Below are 20,696 nucleotides of genomic sequence, written 5' to 3'. Positions count from 1 at the left end.
TACACGTTGAACCTCATCAGGCATGTGGGTAACTGAGACTACCCATGCCTTGAAGTACTACAGTAGTAGCTTTTTCGCTTGTAGGTAGATCTACATGCTGCCACTCATGAGGCCATCCTGGAGTCATCCATTTAACCAGCTCCCTACCCGTCGGCCGTCGGATAGGCCTCCATTCCAGATGCAGTTCGGCGTTCTCTTCGCTTGGCCTTGATCAGCCATGTGACGTAGCTGAAACACAGTGCAGGTGCGTAGCTCGTGTGTAGTCAGTGCAGTGCGGCCACCACACCAGCAAATGGTCGTCATAGGGACCACATGTACATAACTTAGTACAAAAAAGGTAAAATGGCGGCAATGAGGTTGCCGATGGTACATGGTCGCCACGCCATAGATTTGCGGGCTACGCCCCTGCCGTAGGTGATCCTGTTTCTTGCGATGGAACTCCACTGCAATGCCCTCGCCAGGCACCATGCACTGTCCGCCAGCCATCGAGTCAACCAACATCAGCACACTGCTAGCTATAGCTATCAAGGAGTGTTGGGTACAACACTGGATCGCCGCATCGTCACATACCTATTCCGACTCGCAGCTTCACTTCGCCATAGCAGTCGGCTCCTGATAAGTTCTCTGTCTGCTGGTGATCTGGCTGCTGGGTTTGTTCAAGCTGGTCAGCTTCCGGTACGGTCGTCATCGTGTGACCTAGCTCAGTCTGTTGTCAGCGATACCATGGTTGATACCATGGTTGTGTAGCTCAGTCTGTTGTCAGCGATACCATGGTGGTACCGTGACCTAGCTCACTCTGTTGTCAGCGATACCATGGTTGCACCGTGGCTTGCCTGCAGCGACGTAACCGTGTACTTGCGCCCAGTGCCGTCGTTGAGATTCACCTCGGTCGGCGAGCACAGATCGTTGTCGGCAGCACTAGCCAGGCGACCTCGCCTGCCCTTACCCCAGACGAAGATCTTATCTGCAGAGGGAAACGATAGAATTCCACGGCACATGTGTATAGGTCTACCCTCGTTAGTATGACATTGGTTGCAAGACAAGCATCATTACTAGACAACGATACAATCAATTGAAACCCCGGGATTGTCTGCTAAAGAGAGCAGACTTGTACAAAAAAAAGCAGGATTCCCTTCAAAACCAGGTGGCTCTACCACTGCAGTTTCTTCTTTCCCACGCGTAACGTTACCAGTACACGCACTAGCTGTGCTCACCTTTAGTGGCTGCCACGGTGAACTGGTCACCGCAGGACACATGCTTGATCCAGTGCGGCGACAGCACGGTCACCGGCTGCGGGCGCTTGGCATCGTCCGCCTGGAGGTCGTATCCCAGCTGACCGCTGGTGTTTGCGCCGACCGTGAAACAGGCGCCGCTTTCTGCATTGGAAAACAAACGCAGTTGAAGACGATTGAAGCGCACGGTGTTCAGTTGACCGACTCGCCGGGCTGGATTTCATTCAGCACAGATCCAGTAGTGTCCAACATTGGATAGTACTATCACTTTGAAAGAAACCTTCGACATGACTAACTGTTGTAGTAAAACTGACCTAACATTATAATGATGACTGACATCAAGAGTACATAACCCCCAAGAGTATGCAACTGCCTGCACAACTTCTATGTAGTGCTGCGACGGCAGAACTTCACATTACGTGACATGGTTCAAAAGGTTATGCTGGCAAACAGTGCAAAGTGATCACGCGAGAGTTGAACCCAAAGCTGGGTTGCATACAACCCTGTATCTATCATACACGGAGTGCAAATAATGTGTACGGGTTCATCACATGCTGTGAAGTTCTGCCGTCGCAGACCCCATAGCTGGAGTTGCACACTCTTGGGGGTTATGCACTCTTGCTGACATGTAGAGATCAGATTACGGAAACTCTGTTCTACACAGATGTATAGCAGCAGTAACAATCGTTATCATTGACCAACCTGTCAGCATGATGGAGTGTACCAAGCCCGACGAGATGGAGTTCAACCGCTGCCCGTTGAAGTAGGACAGCGGTATAGCGGTGAACGACGGTGTTCCCTCCAGCATCTCACCACTTCCATCTGCGTGAATGTACATTGTTTGTAAACGTATCATATTCGTAGGAGAGGAATACAAGAAGAGTTGGAAAGCGGCTTGAAAATGCATGCCGGGTCTATTCTGCACCTCATGCCAATGAGTAAAGCGCCAGATTTGGCAATTCTAACTTGGACCTTCACTAGCTGCACGCAGGTTTCTCTGGTGTGGGTAATTGAGGCAGCGGTTTCATGCAAAGTGGACCCTACCGGGCCCGACGTCAATTAGAGTAGCAAGTCTGAACACATGTAACGTTACGTCTAGACCTTAACTAAGATGCAGTGCTGTGCTGTGCTGTGCTGCGTGCTGCACTTACCCAGGGCTATCTTGTTGTGCCTGCACAGTAACAAGAAACCAGGGATAACAATTGTATTAGTCTGGCTGCCCGCAGCACCAATCAAAGCTTATATCTGCTCTCCAGTTCTGCCATAGCCACTAGAATTGTGTCGCTCTCCTTGGACTTTTCGACGTTGTCGAGGCTTGTTTTGTGACCTGGTGTGATTTACTGGGGCTAGTGCCGTGTGCAGTCGACAAGGGAGACTCAGAGTACTCCATAAACATCTTGTGTTGAAAACAAATAGTGAAGGTTACGTTTCACTTTCGACAATTTGGCGAAATCTCGTGAGCCTAACTTGTGTGGTGGCAGTACATGGAGCAATGCTCAAGTGTAATCCCGCATACCGGTACTTCGGGAAGCACTTTGTACAATCAAAGTGTTTTTCCGGTTGCACCATAGTGCACATCTAGTGCAAGCTGATCCTTATAGACAGGTGTAAAGTCTTTCTAGAATCCCAGGACATATATGTGAATGCACTTGCACATGTTTCACCCTGGGCCTGAAATGACACCATCCTCTAAAAGACTAAAACCATGTGGTCTCCTAGGGAGTGGGCACTCCTACGGCAGTAGTGGTTCTCATGGGGTTCTTCTGGCAGTGGGGGTTCCTATAGCAGTGGGGATCTTTTGGCAGTGGGTGTTCATGTAGCCGCGTGACTTGGGGTCTCGTAGCAGAGGGGTTCTTAAATTTCTTTATAATAATAAGTTATAGCAGGGGGGGGGGGGGGGGGGTCGTATTGCAGGGGAGGTTCTTATGGCAGTGTGTGTAGCAGTGGGGACTTGGGGCCGTGCACCACTATACCTGTTGTTGCCACACACGTGCAGCTGACCGCGTGCATCCACCAGCAATGTGCAGTCCACGCCGCAGTGCAGAGCCCGCGGTCGTCCGCTGCCCAGCTGTTTCGCCAGCCGGGGACGCGGACTGGCTTCCAGAGAGCCAGTGCCCAGGCATCCTGTACAACAGTGTATTGCAAAGGACACCGATGAAAGACAGTACTAGTCATAACTCGTTTATCCGGTCGGTCCGGGACCGGGCACTGCCCGTATCTTTGAAACGTCCGTAACTCCGAATCACATACAATTTGATGGGGAAAGGCCATGCAGGGTTCTAGCCAGGTAAAAATAGTAGGGAGGCAGGCATGGGAAACAGTTACCCATCTAATAGTGACTTTCGGCTGCATTTTCGTTGAATTGCATGAAAAACATGAAAATCGGAAAATGAGTACACTTTTTCACAGGGAGGGGGGGGGGGGGCTCAAACAGAGTAGGGGGGGGGGGGGGGGGGCGCTGCACAAAGGGTGCCTGGTAAACCGAAGTGCCCGTAACTTCGGGGACTGGGTAACCGAGGTATGATACTAGTACAAGTAACTTATAGTCAAACCGCTGAGTCAGGACGAACACCAAGAGACCAATGGTGTTTGTTCGCAAACACAGGCGTTCTTCTTATCCATATTTTGTACCCAGTGAATACACAGTGATCTATGAGGTAGAGTTACGAATACTTGTTCTTCTAAACCGAGCGTTTAGCTTATCAGAGGTTTCACCGGCTGTACGTGACACGTCTTAGAGTTACAACCGGGCATTCACTGTTGCAGGTGAGTGGGTGCTTTTTGGCTGTGCCACACTGATGCAATCAGGCACCGGTGTCTTGAGGAATTGATGGATGCGTTGGGTGTTTGTTGAACGAATAAAGCATTCACATGATGTGTTTACAAGGTGCCCTGTAAGTCAGTGTGCTCTCGTCCACACACTCTGCATGGACTTACCGTGATTGCACTCTCCCCAAGTGTACACATCACCACTGCCTGCATGTACAGAACACCGGATGGAAAGGCAGTACAGCATGAGGTACCTAAATAGACCGCAATGCACCTGAATAGCCTGTGCTCATACACCTACACTCATCATCAGCGGCTTTCCAAACAACCGTGATATACCGTATTTTACCGGTTGTAAGTCGACCCCGGTTATAGGTCGACCCCCGTATCCGGAGGTCTTAATTCTGCGTTTTAAAGTTATCACCCAACGAAGCACTACTAACCACTCCCTTCTACTAACACAACAACAAATCATGTAAACATTCCTTAGTGGAGGGTGTTACATCCCGATCCTTGAAAGAGGCCAATAAACTGGCAAATCTGTACAGATGGTGCACTCGTGCAGGTCGTTTTTCGTAAGATACTGATAGTTCCCGGTTATAAGTCGAATCCCGGTTGTAAGTCGACCCCCACCCTTTCTCCTTCTATTTTTAGTCGTAAAAGGTCGACTTACAACCAGAAAAATACGGTACTCCTCTCAGCCACACAACGCTTTTGTGCATAATGAGAACAGGAAAAAATGATCGCAGAAGCCTACATTGTATGTCCCAACCTGGACAAACGTTAAATTGCTCGCAAAACATCATGGTGTATAGGATACAAGTTGGCAAAAAGCTTCTAATTTAAGTCATCACACGGACCATTCAGAAACGGCCGTAAAAGCAGGCATGGATCAGAGTACCTACCTCCGAGGTACAGAAAAGACGGGGAAACCGAATGGGCGTGTGTTACACGCAGAGAATGTAGAAATTATCGGTTGTTGGCCAAAAAGAAAGAGGTTAATTAACTGGTCACTCACCAGTTGCTGCTGCCATGTGGCTGGTCCCGCATGAGACAAGCTCCACCGACTGGGTCACTAGTGATTCCACGATTCTTGGCTGCATGCGCAACAGTCAAAGACACAGAATCAGATGAGAGCGTACGTGCAGATTCAGTATCTACACAATATTGCACTGAAGGTTTTTCATCGAACAGGCTATAAAACAGAAATGATTTTATCAGCAGCGCACTTGTAAACGGGAAATAGACTAACAAGTGTCAACAGTCAATATGGCCAAGACGTGTGTTCTTTGGCACTAGCGACAAGTACTGACTAACATCGGTTGCCAGCCGGTGAAATCAGCAATCATTTCGTGGTCATTCTAAGAGCTGACCGTGAGGAATTGCTGACTTATGGTAGTCAACTATGGGAGATGTCTGTGGATTCTATCAAGAGTACATTAACCAGTTTGCAGACTCTTGCCAACCTTCCTACGGTGCATTCGCTACCGGATCTGCACCTGCCAATAGGTCACTGATCGCGTGCATGTAAGACCAATGTGAAAGAGGACAACAGACTCCGGGGCAGCACTGACCTTAGCAATGTCTTCATAGTTGCCATGGCCCAGCGCACCGTGCACCCCACTGCCAAATGTCATCAGTATGCCGCGATCTGCACACCACACAGGGCAGAGGGCAGAGTATGCAAATACATGCTTATGCAACAAGGTACAGAGTCGTATACACGTACAGAGAAAAGGCGAAGTGCTGTTGCTGTAACTCACGCAAAACAGCGATCATCGGAGAGCACTCTGTGCTGTCTCAGAACTCGGAGTCACGCGGCAACAACCCTTTGGTTCTTTTTCTCTCTACGTCTATAAGGCTCTGCACCAAGGTGCATTGAGCACTCTCTCTTTCTCTCGAGCTGCTGCAACTATCCCTGAGTGCATGACAAGGTAAAGGCAGGTTATCTGCAAGGAACAGGAGGTGCTCGCCACCTCTTGTTTCAAAGAGCATGACATTGCGAGGCCGCGAGTGCTCAGCACATTTCCCCCATAGCAACGGTGACACACACACGAACAAACACTAACATGCATGGGCATCCGTCTTGCTCTGTCTGGTCACGGCTCCTGGTGCATGCCGTGTATTGTATATCCACCTATACTGCAGCTTCACTGCGTAGTCGCTGTGTCCGGTCCCCTTGCAGACTAACCGCACAGAATCTCAAGTTTCACCGGCTTACATGCCCTCGCAAAACAATCACAGACTACTCATAAGTCCGAGTAGGTTCTTGGTTAGGTAAAACAACAACAATCAATCAATCCGAGCATGCACAATACAGGCTATGAAACTGGGTAGTGCACATACAGGGAAACCTGTCTAAGACGACTGCTCAAGGGATTTTCAAAGTGTGGTCTCTGTTGCCAGGTGGTCTCCTTATCCAGTGCATGCCATTCGACTGGAAACAGCATCCCTTGGTCCCGGCTACAGTGGTCTTCTGGGACAGGTGTTCGCCTTATCCGAGTGGTCCGTCGCCTTGACAGGTTTTATTGTATAACAGCGTGCATACACTGTCACACTAGTGTGTACTCACTTGTGAGAATGGCAGTGAACAGGTCGCCACAAGACATCTGCGTGCTCGTGACTCGCTCCAAACCTTCGATATGGCACCAGCTGGCCGACGCGAGTCCGTCAGCGCCCGATGCTTGGCCTCCACCGCGTCCGTCTGCATGGGACTTTGAACCGCGAGATCCCGGCATTAAGTACTCGCTTCCTGCCTTGGATGTCTGGAGGTGAAAGCGTTAAAAAAAAATCAATGATGCACAGCTGTGTAGACTGCAGTTGGCCTCTGAAGCCAGGATGAACCTTGCACATTTCACACATTTGGTATACCAGGGAGTACTTCTAAGTAGTAAAATACCAGTATTTTTCCACTCCCTGGTTTGCATCCTCAGGTGATCTCGGTGCACACTCTGACGTGCCATCAACATAATACACATGTACACAGAATACTATATGAATAAGAAGCTGAAGGCATCTTCTGTTTTCAAAAAGTCTGGCTTCTAACAGTAGTTTCTCCACAGAGCAAAGAATGCTGGAGCACAGTGAGCGGTGGATCAACTGCACTCACCTGCAATGACAAGACCTTGCCTGTCGTTGTAAGGACGAGGCGTTGAGCACGACCAAGCGCCACCCTGCTAGCAGTACTGCCGTCCTCAGCCACAAACTTCATGGACGTTGGTTTCGTGTACCCACCGCCCCACATCAGCACTTCCCCTTTCTTGCGGCCACTGCCGGACACGGCTCCTCCCGCCCCTGCAGTTGCACCGGAAGAGGCTGCCTTGCTGCCTTCGCCATTCGCTGCTGCAGCTGCTGACTCAGCATGGTTGGACATTGACCCACGACTTCGGCTGGAGAGCATCCGAGGACCACTGCCATGGCAAAACAGAGTGGCCATACGAACCGATAGAGTTGGTCGAGACAATTTGAAGACGAGGGGGGGGGGGGGGAGGGTAGGACACATGCACCGTGTGACCCTGTGCCTGTACTCTTCTTTTACTTTTTGTCCATTGCCGGGCACAGGATACTAGCCATCTTACAGGGCCTGGAGAGAAGTGCACGAAAGACATTATTCACCTTCTCAGGCTTCCTTTCTTCGAGATCATAGGTTCCAACCCCTTCCCCACTGGGAGCGAGGTCACCATATATGTGGACATAGTCAGAAACACTATCCCTCACAGTACAGTGTGTTCTCTACCTTGCTGTAAAGGCTACCTCATGCAGATGTGAGACGGTCTACGAAACAGACAAGACACATGTCAGGACACAACTAGTGATCAGTGATATGTAACTCACAGGGAGAGTGGCAGCAGACCCAGGGAGCACTGGAGGCCGAAGAACGTCTTCATGCAGATGGGCTGCGCCAGCACTTCCTGTGTGCTGGGTCGCTGGCGCGGGTCTGTGTGCAGCATGTTCAGGATAAGTCGCCGCAGGTCCTCGCTGTAGTGACTAGAGATGGGAGCGAATGTGCCACGCATGATCTTCATCACTAGCGCAGGCAGGCTCTACAACGGGTGGACATAGTACAACACACACACACACACACAGGGACCCGAGGATGCATGCGTGCACACACACACACACACACACACACTTGTTGCTCACTGCCAAAACTGGTCACGTGGGTCTCTCCGGGAGAGGGGAGAGAGACTCAAAAGGAATCTTGGAAAGAGGACTCAATTGGCTATTGAATCGCCCAACGGCCGACACCCCCTCACACACACACACACACACACACACACACACACACACACACACACGCACACACGCACACACGCACATGCGATTAACGATTGTCACACGAGAGCACATTCATTCAGAAACCAGTCAGCCCATGCACTAAGGTGCTGCAGAAAGTCACAGGTCAACAAGCATTTAGACCTCAGTGTGACAGCTGCAAAGTAAATGCACAGTGGTGACACACCATACCAGACCCAGATCAACGTAGAGCTGACAGGGCTCACTGCACGGCCCAGTTCCCGTTGTGCTGCACCGTCAGAGGAGCTACTGCTATCATGGGGTTGTATTTCACACTTCGGCCCGTCTAGGTAGCCATGAAGTCGAGACCCTAGGTCGGCGGAGCTCCCTAAACCTCACCACCACTGCCACGATTCAGGTTGTGCGTGCTTCCCCTAGCTGAATCTCATGTTTGGCATTTTAAGTCAGTGGTCTTTGTATAAAAAATATAAATAAAAAAACCCCGCACCGCTGTGCGCGTGTTACGGCTCCTCACCGGTGCTTCGAATGCTCGATTCCGACTGGCCAGTTCATAAAGAATGCAGCCCAGCGCCCAGACATCACTTTTCTGATTGTATCTGCATGCCTCCACAAGGCCAGTCAAGGAAGAATCGTATGCACATCGTTCAAAAACCGTAGCCAAATGCGAGCTGAAAATAGATGCATAGAGGCAGGAGAAAATGAGAGAAGAGGGGGAGGGGGAGGAGAGGAGAGGAGGAGGAGGAGGAGGAGGAGGAGGAGGGGGAGGGGGAGGGGGAGGAGGAGGAGGAGGAGGAGGAGGAGGAGGAGGAGGAGAGAATGAGAAAGTAGAGAGAGAGAGAGAGAGGAGAGAAAGGGCAACTCGTTAGTTTCTCTCTGCAGCCAGATCTGCACTTGGATGTACACTAAAGCTGATGGAACAAGATCGGTACTCTTGCAGAGGGAAAGTCAGTGCCTAAGCATCGAATAGTACGCAAGACTAGATTGAGTGCCTTTAAGGCGAGGGAGACGGAGGGGGGGGGGGGGGGCTAGTTTGGGGCAATACACAGGAGCAAAAGCCTATACATCTTTCTTATGACAATAGCAGTGTAGGGTACACAAAGACTAGCCGAGTCAACATTCATGCACAACGTGTGCCCTAGGCAGACCATAGTGAGGATACGTCTTCCCTTCGCAAAGTTCCGGTGAAAGGTAACACGGAGTGCCGATGACCTAAGTAGAGGTAAACACAATGTATGTAAGGACATGCATGCGCACACATACACACACATACTCGTATACACACACAACACACAACACACACAGCCATCACGTTGTAGATGTGCCTTCACCGTGTCTCTTTGGTCTTGCCAAATACTCTGCCCCATGTACTTCAGTAGAGTTCGTGTCATGACACACTCAGTATTGTCTTCTTTCACCGAGAACAAGAAAGACATTGCCCCCCCCCCCCTCTGCACACACGCATACATGTGCACACGCACGCACACATACGCACACACACACACACACACACACACACACACACACACACACACACATGTACACACACACACACACACACGCACACACACACACACACACACACACACACACACACACACACACACACACACACACATGTACACACACACACACACACATGTACACACACACATGTACACACACACACACACATGTACACACACACACACACACATATGTACACACACACACACACGCACACACACACACACACACACACACACACACACACACACACACACATGTACACACACACACACACACACGCACACACACACACACACACACACACACACACACATGTACACACACACACACACACACACACACACACATGTACACACACACATGTACACACACACACACACATGTACACACACACACACACACACATATGTACACACACACACACATGTACACACACCCATCACAATGAGCAGGCACACTTTGTACAATGTATGCGCTTACAGTGCTTGCTTCCTTCGTCTTGGTGGAGAGGACCTTGCTGATACCAAAGTCGCACACCTTGACAAGCACCTGCGATCGATCCAGCATAATGTTCTGCGTTTTCAGGTCGCGGTGAAGAATGTTTAAGGAGTGCACGTATTGAACGGAGATCAGCATCTGCACGAATAGCCGCATGATTTCCTGTAGCCGGTGGAAACAAAATGATAGTGGTGGGAGTTGCACCAGGGCCCACGTTATAGGGAACCAGTTACCGTAGCCCTGGCAATGCTCAGCCTGCATCAATGACACTGCGCATGTACATGTATGCCTAGTTGCATAGCTAATCCACCTGACTGCGAGGTTATGAGGTTATGGGGTTATGCAGGTTATGAGGTTATGCAGGTTATGAGGTTATGCGGATGATTTAAGGGGGCAAGTCAGCGGAACTGCTCATGGACGCAAGTATACAGTGTGCGTCAGCGGATTTGCATATGGACACCAAGTATACAGATGAACCGCTTCTGGGCGCTACATGTGTTTTTTGTGTTTTTGCTTACTGCCATGGCTGGCTATCGCCCCCCTCCCTCCATATTGGCCTATATTCCCTGGCCATGGAAAGGTGAAATAAATATAAATAAATAAATGTGCAGCAGGAGTCGCTGGTGCAAGTGCAGCACTGTCCTGCGACTTCGCCAAAGTATCTCAACTGGTGATGCAATCGCATAACCTCTATGCAAGCGTGACCTGGCATGTCAACTATACATTCAGCCGGTCTTCAGATCATTTCGGCATCGTCTCTTACCTCTTCTTCCAAGTGCCCATCGTGCTGTTGAATGTACTCAAACACCGTCCCACCTGTGAAACACACACATACATGTATATATACACATACACACACATGCACACGCGCGCACACACACACACACACACACACACACACACACACATGCACACACACTATCATCGTAATACTATAATGATCAAATTGGCAGTGATAAACAGGGAAGATGTCTGTATCTCGTGGCAAAAAAATCTAGGTGCGGCTTATATTACGGATAATACGGTAACTTAACTGAACACAGCCCTGCTGGGAAACATATCACAAGACCGGTCGACCTACTCCTGGCTATTTCCTCGCTTACCCTCGGCATACTCCATCGCTATCATCAACGCCTTATCCTCTAGGAAGCTGTCGTAGTAGTCGATGACGTTCGGATGCTTCAGCATGGCGAGAACCCGCGCCTCTTTCAGCGCCGCCTGCCGCTCATCTCGATCCACATCGTCGATTGATATCTCCTTGATGATCACATGCCTCCGATCGGCACGACGACGGCACAGATGAACGATTCTGCACAGTTTCAGAAGAGTGCATTCCAAGCAGGGAGTAGTAAAATACCGGTATTTTACCACTCCCTGATTCTAAGTCATGCATCGACCATGTAAGATCTGTGCAGCCCGCCCTGTTGATATCATGTTCTGCCAGGTCATAATATTATAACCTGGTTACATTGAGTCATTTAGCAGTTTCATACCGTGTTCAGATGGCTGAGACTACCCAGACCATGTGCCAGTGCCATGGTAGTTGGTGTCTTGATCAGAACCGTCTGTATAAGCATACGGTCGGATGAGTATTGTCGCATGGGGTGTGAGTGGGGTTGGAGGTCACTGCATGCAATAGTACGCTTCTTCATCTCCTAGCAGTCCACTCTTACTTTACTTTCGTGTATACCACAGACCATTGGCATTCTGACAGAACTGGCATCAAAGCGGCCCGGCCCTTAGGGAGACGCAAGATAAAACCTTATTGAAAGCTTACCGAATGTGTGTGTGCATGGTGTTGGAAGTTTGTTTGGCATTGTTCATTTCTCTTTGAGTTGACAATAGCCGTTGAAAACCAACCGGTTGAAGCCGGGGAAGAATGCCCAGCAAACGGTAGCGAATGGGGGTTGTCTGATTTTCAGCGATGGCTGAGTGTGTTTGGCACTGTTTGCGGCCGTGCGTGCCAGAAACTGTCCCCGGGGAAAATTGCGATTCCGCGGCCGCGTTTTTTTCCGCGTTTTTGCGATTTTTTTAAAGACCGCGTTTTCCGCGATTTTCCCGCGTTTTTTGAACTTTTTTTGTTGCACTACACGTACACACAGTGCACTGTCCGGTCAGCAACGTCTCATCGTGGCGGCTTTTTACTCAAATATGACGAGTGCTTACACCAGAGACTTGTAACTGATTGATTTCACTACATACTCACTGAAAATTGCCGCACATCAATATTATTCACCGCATATTTACCGCATATTTACCGCAAATTCACCGCAAATTATGCCATATTATGCCGCGTTTTCCCCCGCGTTTTTTGCGATTTTTTTCCGCAATTTTCCCCGGGGACAGCAGAAAGCAACTTTATCACTGCCTTGCCCATCCTGCCTGGAACTAGCGGTCCGGTGAGCACTGTGCTGGTAGAAAGGTCATGACTGTCTTATTACATGTCCTCTCTGTGGCCAATGCTCATCCAGCTATTCTTCTCTGACTATTCACATCACCAATGTCATGTCCAGTACTTGCTGTGTGCCCTGTGTAAGATGCCCAGAGTACAGTTGACTCCACTTATAACGAACTCGCAGATAGCGAATTTCGTGATATAGCGAACTCTTGCCCGTGTCCCTGTTTGCACCCATGCAAAATTGACCGTTGATAGCGAACAGTCTTCGTTTATAACGATCCAAATCGTGTAGGGCCGCATGTAAACCAAGTGCACCCATACTGTCATGGCCCACTTGCAGCCATGACTTGCTGCTTGTATAGCGTGGGTGCATTTCTGTTATAACGAATTTCTGCTATAAAGAACTAATTCTCCTGCACAATAATGTTCGTTATATCAGGAGTCGACTGTACTTGTACATGTATGGGTGCCGGTCATCGGTTGGACCACAAATGGCACAATGGCAACGGTTCCCGCTGCCGCTAAGTCCGCACCGCTGCCCCGGCGGGGATACATTCTCTATTATGATCATGTCACTAGAATCGTTTGTTTACTGATTCAGTGATTGAGGGCAAGCTGGGAGGCTTACCCGTGCGCGCCACGGCCGACGATCTCAATCTTGTCGTATTTGTCCATTTTTGTCGATACGGATGAGTGGATTGGAAGACGGTTTGCAAGCAGGTACGCGTAATGCAAGTCCTTATCCTCGGATTTCGACGCAGGACTACACTGAACCAGGCTCTTCAGTTACGCTACTGTATCATCTTGTCCATCACTTATGACAATCAATGGCCAACACCATATTCGAACTTCAATGACTTCGCTTTGGTTTGCGCGAGCCTTTTACGACTTCAAGAGTGCCGGTACGTGGTGCCAGGGTAGGTGGTGGGACAGGGATATCGGATTCATAAAGACTCGAACCATGCCACGCAAGCAGGGAGGTCGATCTTCTACACTGCAGGGAGATTACAGTCAGGGCTAGGGAAATTCTGGGCTTCTCCAAAAAATGCTTACAAATCCGAATCAATGGAAGAGAAAATAAGGACAGCTTTGAGGTGATCGGTGATCATGCATGGTGATAGCGTTAGCATGCAGTACTGTTGTATGACTGAGCACGACGCATTGTTGATCTGTATGTCTACAGACATCTTGGTCATGTCGATCGTAGCGTCAAGCTGCTAATAATTATTATTTCGGTTGTCAGCTGCGGAACCCATACAATGAGACATACCGGTACTGTTTTCGGTGGAGTCTGTGGACACAGTACAGATCCACCCCTTGATCATTTCGCTTGTCGGTCAGTCACTCGCGCGGGCCGGGGTGAACTATACGTTACTTTAATCTTTATCTAGGGCCGATCATGGTTTTGTCGTCTCAGGCTGCTACAAATTCTGTACAAAAATGTAGTGCTGACTCTGGTCTTGGCAGGAGGAAAGAGACTCGACAGATCCGGCGACAAGCGTCATCGGATTGTCGAGAGTGTCCAACCACCACCACCGTGCCAGAGAAACCGATTTTCACTTCTCTTTGGTGGCGAGAGCCGTTCCTCATGCCGGCTTTCGTGCCATGTGCTAGCGGCAGCGTCTGGAATTTTTTTGTTAGAACATCTCCATCGGCATGCCGGCCACGAAGTAGATCTACACTTTTTGACTTTACTCCTTCGCATTTCCTTCGGCGGCTTTGCGATCTACCATTGTTACTAGTACAATACACAAATATAGGAGATCCCGGCAGGCGTTTTAAAAAGCCTTTGGGTAATCCTGAAATAAAGATTATAATCTGAACTGCCGCAGTGATCGCGATCATGGTGATGGACTGACATGATGCCGGCCGTGATGGTCGACACTCGACAGACAACACTCGCAGTCTCCATGACGCATAGCTCGTCACTCTCACTGTCTCACGCTCCGAATGCATTAATCCTAGGCGACTTCAATACTGATGTCCTCCAGCCAACGACTCCAGGATATCGCCATCTACAGCGTGTCTGTGCGGAGCATCACCTCAGAAATGTTATCACTGAACCCACTCGTTTAGCACGCACTTGCCTAGATCTTGCTCTGGTTTCAGACGGCTCCCCTGTAGTCAAGGCGGAAGTAGTCTCAATGAACGGTGTTAGTGATCACGATCTCATCATTGTCCAATGTGCCTATCAAAACCTTGAGCCCATTCCTGCGCACACTCACAGGCTGATTCGGAAGCCTGCACCCCATTCTATGGACTTTGACCAATGTGGCCAGGAAATCAGTGAAAGTTTCAGAACTTCGGAGTCGCCCACCAGCCTGGACGGTCAAGTGAAGCACTTTTCCAAGTGTTTGAGACATGTTCTGGACAGAAATGCCCCGATCACTCAGCTCAAGGTGTCTGGATTTGGCAGGCCTCGTCGGCAACCATGGGTTACGTCACACTTGAAAAAGCTTCTTCAGCTTCGAATAAACTTGCACAGGAAATTACGAAGGAACCCAACCGACGGCCCCCTCCTCCAGCAGTACCGGGCAGCACGGCGCGAGGGAACCCTCTTGAATAAGAAACTCAAAACAGAATACTGCGTGAAGGCCTTCAACACCCACAAACGCAACCCCAGAGCCCAATGGCAAATCCTGAACAAGCTTGCAGGACGAGAAAAAGTCAAATCACTACCTAAGGCGACTATATCCGACCTGACAGCCACATTTGCAACCGTAGTTTGTGATCCTGCAAGACCGTCTGAACTTGTTCTACCCAGCCCACCAGTCGACATTCCCACTCTCAACGAGTTTACGCCAGTCACAGTAGAGTATGTTGAAGATGTCTTGAAGTCATTGAACAGCCACAAAGCACAAGGTTCCGATGAAATACCACCATGTCTCCTCAAAGGATGCCGCACAGACATCGCTGGCCCACTCACCGCTATCATCAATAAGTCTCTGCATACAGGCCAAGTTCCAAGTAGTTTTAAGCATGCACACGTGTGCCCACTCTACAAAGCTGGCGACGCAAATATTGGCTCCAACTACCGACCAGTGTCACTTTTGCCAGTGATATCCAAAGTGCTTGAGAAGGTAGTACACCGACAACTTGTAGCATTCTTCGACAATCATCCGGAACTCGGTGCATTACCGGAGGAGCAGTTTGCTTACAGGCGCAATCACAGCTGTGAAGACCTTTTGGCGTATGCAATAAACGACTGGCAGTTGGCCTTGGACAAGAAGCAGCTGTGTGGAGCCATGTTTGTGGACATGAGCAAGGCCTTCGACCGCGTTCAGCATAGCAAGCTCGTGCAGGAACTGGCTTCAGTTGGCGTCGGAGGTGTGGCATTGCGTTGGTTCGCAGACTACCTTACTGGGAGAACCCAGCAGGTCGTTGTCGGCGATGCCCGAGGCAGTACAGAGCCCTGCTCACGTGGTGTACCACAAGGCTCCGTGTTAGGCCCCTTACTTTTCTGCATTTATATCCGGCGTACCCCTCAGAAATTTCAACATTGCCGTGCTCTCCTGTTTGCGGACGACATCGCGTTCTACGTCATCGGTCGCAAGGCTTCAACCGTGCTCAGAATGCTTCAGACAGATCTCTTGAATCTGGAGGACTTTCTCAGCGAGCGGGGACTGGTGCTGAATCCCAAAAAGTCTCAGCTTCTGTTGCTCAGACGACCTACTGCGCAACTGGACGTGATCCCCAGCATCACCTGCAAAGGCACCGTAATCCCCGAGTCCAGCCATGTTCTGTACCTTGGCCTCCTATTGGACTCGTCGCTCAGCTTCGAGCAGCAGGTTGAGCGTGTGTGCGCAAAGGCACAGTGCAAGATTGCCTCATTCCGCCACGGGCGCCGCGATGTCTCCATGACCGGCCGCCGCATGTTTTACCTGACAATTGTCCAGAGTACCTTGGACTATGCCAGCACATGTTATGTTCACTGCTTGTCTGCTAAACTCAGAGACAAACTTGAGTCAACCAGCAATAGGTGCCTAAGGCGAGTGTTTGGCCATGATCAGTATACTTCTATCGATTTCATTCTCACCAAATATAACCTGTATACTTTCTCTCGCCGTGTAAACTTGAAGCTGTTTGTGTTTGTTTTTAGGTGTCTATCTCGTTGCACCAGTCCTCTTTTAAGCACGATATTTACCCCCCGCTCTGCATCATGCCGCACAAATGCTGCTACCCGCGGTCAAGCTTCAGCTGCTCTGAACCTACCCAGAGCTACGTCTCGTTACGGCCTGAATGCTATTTCATTTTTGGCAGCAGACAGATGGAACATGCTTCCACCTGGATGTCGTCAAGCTAAGCCCCTTTCTGCATTTGTCACAAGCACCAAGTCATTCCTAGGGTTCCCAGTAAAAAGGCAACGCCTGTTGGGAGTTCCCTAGTAAAATAATAAATTCTACTACTACTACTACTACTACGCTCACAGTCTGACTCTCTCTTCTCTCTGCACAGTCGGCACTTGGTTTAGTTGTCTCGCTCTACTCTGGTCTAGCCGCTACTACTGCACTGGTCGAGTGGTGTGGTGCTACTGACTGCGCTATGCATGAGTGCGACTGCTATGCATGATGATGATGACGCGACAATGACGTCATGACGTAGTACATAATTGTACACTGTACAAAAAATTGACCATCTTCATTCTTCAACCGGCCATCCAGTGAATATAAAATAATTGAAATGATTTGAATGCTGTTTCAATCATTCAAGCAATCATCGTAGCTTTACTTTTTACTTCTCTCTCTTTCGCGTTGTCCGACTTCTCTTCTCGTCCGTTATGGCTCTGACCGAGGTTCACGTCAAGGGTGTCGAAGACTACCTATCAGCTGTTGAGACGCACAAGGCTGCGCCACAAGTGTTTGGGTTGTTTTGTGGTGGAACCGACCCTGCAACTGGAGCTAGCTGGTGCCCCGACTGCGTGACAGGTACCTACACCCGGAATGAACAGTTCTATGCTATCGTAGTAGTGCATGGAGGCGACTGATATCCACGGCTCTTGGGAGCTTAGGGGAAGGCGATGAAGAGATACATTCACGTGAATATTAATAAGAATGAATACTGCGTTGCGAGTTGAGACAGTCAATTATAACTTGAGAGTGTTTTCATCAGTTGAGGGAGTTGAAAAGGGAAAAAGGCCGAAGGAAGTACTTAGTTGACTTGTTACGTACTGCACTACATTTTCTACAGATTTAGTATCACCGACATAAGTACAATGTAGTGTGTATAGTGAATCGCGTTGTTATAGTTGCAGATGCTCATGTAGTCCCGATGCCCAATGTACTCGTTGAAAGTTGCTGACAATAGGGACCTTTCGCACTACGCGTACGGATACGAAACGAATGCTGATTCGTCATCTGGGTTCGAGGATTCGTCAGAGTCGCCGCGGAGAGCTCGTTTTCACGAATGGAAGCCTCTTCGTTCGTGGCACGCTCCGAATCCGTCAGGTACACATTTTTTGCAAGGTACACATGTTTTGCCAGGTACTCATTTTTCCCTTGATTCCATGATCCATGCACGTGTGCGCGAACACACCCGTACGCCAAGCTACCGGCCGTATTCGTAGTTGCGATGCACATTTGCATTACGACTTGCGAAACCTAAATTCTGTTTTCAACGAAACGATTACGAGCCGAATCAAACTTTTGTTTCGCATTCGATTCGTAGCAAATGCGAAAGGTCCCTAATCTCAAAGCAAACGATCACATGGTAGTATCCCAGTAGTGATGACAGTGATTCAGAGACAGGAACGAGGAAGACAGAACCCATGTACATGTACCGTAAAATACCCCTCCCCCCCCCCCCCCCCCCCCGTATAAATTTCCAACCCAGAGTGCATGTCAAAATACGATGTTGAACCTACACATGCATCGCAGCGCACATTGCATGCCAGTACAGAAATTCCTGTGGGTGGAACTGTGCCTCCAGTACGGCGACTATGTCCTTTCATGTAGTTGCACATCGTACTGCACTTGGCAGCCTGGATCTAGGTGATTCTCGTCCAAAAGGAAGCGAGGCAATACTTGCTCCATTGTCTTATTTATTATGCAATGCATATGTAAGTGTATGTGTGCTAGACAAACTGGTCAGTGCATTCAAAATCAACCCCCTATTTCTTAGGCTATTTGTGCACAGCGGTACCAGTAAGAAAAACAACCATGGAGACCAAATTGTGTTTTTGTTTGAGATTTGGGTTACGTTTCACTCACATTGCCTTCGTTTTCTTGCCTGGCTATGATTGCAGCTGATCCAGTCATCGCCAGTGAACTCCCAAAGGTTGCCAAAGCCGGCGCAGTCCTTATTCATGTTGATGTCGGCGGCCGTGATGCGTAAGTTGTATGCCCGGATAAAACCGGGCGGGTGCTCATGCACGTGTGTGTGTGTGTGTTAAATGGACGTCTTCTACGGGACTTCGATTTATCAACTTGGAAACACACTGAGTTGGCTAACTCCACTACGAGAGGCTGCGGGTTCAATTCCCGACAATTTTGGCAGCACACGTCTTTCTTCTCTTTCTCAGTCTCCTGCTGACCTTTTCTTCATTCTGCTTGGTGGTTTCCAATGGCTGCAGATATATTCATGGAAGGTCAATAAATGTCATGTAGAAGACATCTGATAAATCAGAGGTCTTTCGTCCAAACTCGATTGTTGGCACTGGTGCAATGGATGGACACTCGTGGAAGTACTTCGCAGACTGTTTGTGTTTTAATCCATGTTTTTAAAATAGTCGTCCTTGTCTTTCAATCGCGTGAAGGCTCACTCCCATGTTCTACTTGCATCTCTGGATCACGTTCCGTTTGGGAATACTATGCATGTACTTGTATATCACACATGCATGGCAGCATGCCCACGCGCTTGCAGTGTTCGAATGGAAATATCTGTACGTCGCAGCGCTGTCGAAGGATTTGATGGGGATGTTCCCTCAGCCATCGGATCAATGTGTGGATGCGCGCTTGTATTTCTGTTTCGGCTGCTAGTGTGCATAATGACACAAGGACATTGATCATCTCTGTACGAGTGTACATCTGCTGCTGTCATGTGTCTGCATACCCCCATGTACAAACAAACAATAAGAGGACGGAAACAGTGTTTTATCTCTGAGTTTCACGCACTAAGCGATCATCAGAAAACAGTTAATGTTTTCTGATGATCGCTTAGTGCGTGAAACTCTAAGTTAGAACACTTTTTCCGTCCTCTTATTGTTTGAACTAGCTCTGCCTCTCGGTATTGAGCACTCTCTTGGACAGCCTGGAACCTCTCTGTTTTACCCCCATGTATAGGTGGAAGGACAAGCAGAACGCTTATCGGACGCACCCCCAGCTCAAGCGCACTAAGCGATCATCAGAAAACAGTTAATGTTTTCTGATGATCGCTTAGTGCGTGAAACTCTAAGTTAGAACACTTTTTCCGTCCTCTTATTGTTTGAACTAGCTCTGCCTCTCGGTATTGAGCACTCTCTTGGACAGCCTGGAACCTCTCTGTTTTACCCCCATGTATAGGTGGAAGGACAAGCAGAACGCTTATCGGACGCACCCCCAGCTCAAGCTTACGTCCGTGCCCACTCTTCTGCTTCACGGAACCGTGAGTTTCTCACCAGTCCTATACTTATTTGTTTGGTTTGGCACTAACAGCAATGCCTGGCGAAAAGTCATGACGTATGAAGCGTTCTCTGTTATGCTTATTTAGTATCACCGGGCCTACTTTTACAAAGTTCATCTCATGAGAATGTCCTGTTTCGGTGTGTTTCCCTGGTATTTCTTTACATTGTTCGGTGAGTTGTTGCGTACTGGTCGCTAGCCCTGCTGACCTGTGGCTTCTGCTGTTTTGTTTTTGTTTTGTTTTCTGCATTGTAGCCCAAGAGACTAACAGAGGAGCAGTGCGCAAAGGCCTCCCATATCGCCATGCTTGCCGAAGATGAAGACTAAATCGCCCGTGCATTTATCATATTTAAAAAAAACTGTTTGTCATGAAACTAACATTCTGAAGAATAAATGCGAAAAAATATTGATTATACTTTGCTCTAAGAGTTGGTGGACAAG

The 20,696-nt window shown here is 49.0% G+C and overlaps 2 protein-coding genes across 3 annotated transcripts; one reads left to right on the top strand and one right to left on the bottom strand.

The window, feature by feature from the left end:
- Positions 1-33: 33 nt before the first annotated feature.
- On the bottom strand, positions 34-13,714 carry LOC135811805 (serine/threonine-protein kinase Nek8-like). 2 transcript variants are annotated; one of them, XM_065325052.1, is made up of 17 exons: positions 13,289-13,714; positions 11,366-11,571; positions 11,026-11,078; positions 10,245-10,424; positions 9,418-9,467; positions 8,773-8,854; positions 7,836-8,044; positions 7,111-7,411; positions 6,574-6,766; positions 5,576-5,652; positions 5,020-5,098; positions 4,170-4,208; positions 3,206-3,356; positions 2,384-2,403; positions 1,935-2,054; positions 1,215-1,376; positions 34-964 (listed from the first exon to the last, which is right to left on the bottom strand). In XM_065325052.1, the coding sequence occupies exons 1-17, from the start codon at positions 13,333-13,335 to the stop codon at positions 792-794; spliced, it is 2,142 nt and encodes a 713-aa protein (XP_065181124.1). In that variant the 5' UTR covers positions 13,336-13,714; the 3' UTR covers positions 34-791. The 2 variants fall into 2 exon arrangements, with proteins under 2 accessions (XP_065181124.1, XP_065181132.1); XM_065325060.1 differs by lacking the exons at positions 10,245-10,424; positions 11,026-11,078; positions 11,366-11,571; positions 13,289-13,714 and having other exon boundaries at positions 8,773-8,862; positions 9,418-9,692.
- A 3,613-nt stretch (positions 13,715-17,327) lies between these two features.
- LOC135811784 (thioredoxin domain-containing protein 17-like) lies at positions 17,328-20,665 on the top strand. The gene is made up of 4 exons (XM_065325031.1): positions 17,328-17,585; positions 18,902-18,986; positions 20,157-20,238; positions 20,511-20,665. Exons 1-4 carry the CDS (start codon positions 17,438-17,440, stop codon positions 20,580-20,582), a joined length of 387 nt encoding a protein of 128 aa, XP_065181103.1. The 5' UTR covers positions 17,328-17,437; the 3' UTR covers positions 20,583-20,665.
- Positions 20,666-20,696: the final 31 nt, after the last annotated feature.

The sequence above is a fragment of the Sycon ciliatum genome, chromosome 1 (genome assembly GCF_964019385.1).
Source record: "Sycon ciliatum chromosome 1, ocSycCili1.1, whole genome shotgun sequence".
NCBI classification, from domain to species: domain Eukaryota; kingdom Metazoa; phylum Porifera; class Calcarea; order Leucosolenida; family Sycettidae; genus Sycon; species Sycon ciliatum.
This window is presented reverse-complemented; position numbering and strand designations above follow the sequence as displayed.

What these genes read in the sequence shown, in the direction of transcription:
- LOC135811805 (XM_065325052.1), bottom strand. Translation starts at nt 13,335, where the DNA reads ATGGACAAATACGACAAGATTGAGATCGTCGGCCGTGGCGCGCACGG. An exon ending in GGTCTGCTGCCACTCTCCCT is followed by an intron (nt 7,412 to 7,835) that starts GTGAGTTACATA and finishes TTGCCATGGCAG; the next exon opens with TGGTCCTCGGATGCTCTCCA. An exon ending in GCAAGGTCTTGTCATTGCAG is followed by an intron (nt 6,767 to 7,110) that starts GTGAGTGCAGTT and finishes TTTCACCTCCAG; the next exon opens with ACATCCAAGGCAGGAAGCGA.
- LOC135811784 (XM_065325031.1), top strand. Translation starts at nt 17,438, where the DNA reads ATGGCTCTGACCGAGGTTCACGTCAAGGGTGTCGAAGACTACCTATCA. An exon ending in GATGTCGGCGGCCGTGATGC is followed by an intron (nt 18,987 to 20,156) that starts GTAAGTTGTATG and finishes CCCCATGTATAG; the next exon opens with GTGGAAGGACAAGCAGAACG. An exon ending in CTCTTCTGCTTCACGGAACC is followed by an intron (nt 20,239 to 20,510) that starts GTGAGTTTCTCA and finishes TCTGCATTGTAG; the next exon opens with CCCAAGAGACTAACAGAGGA.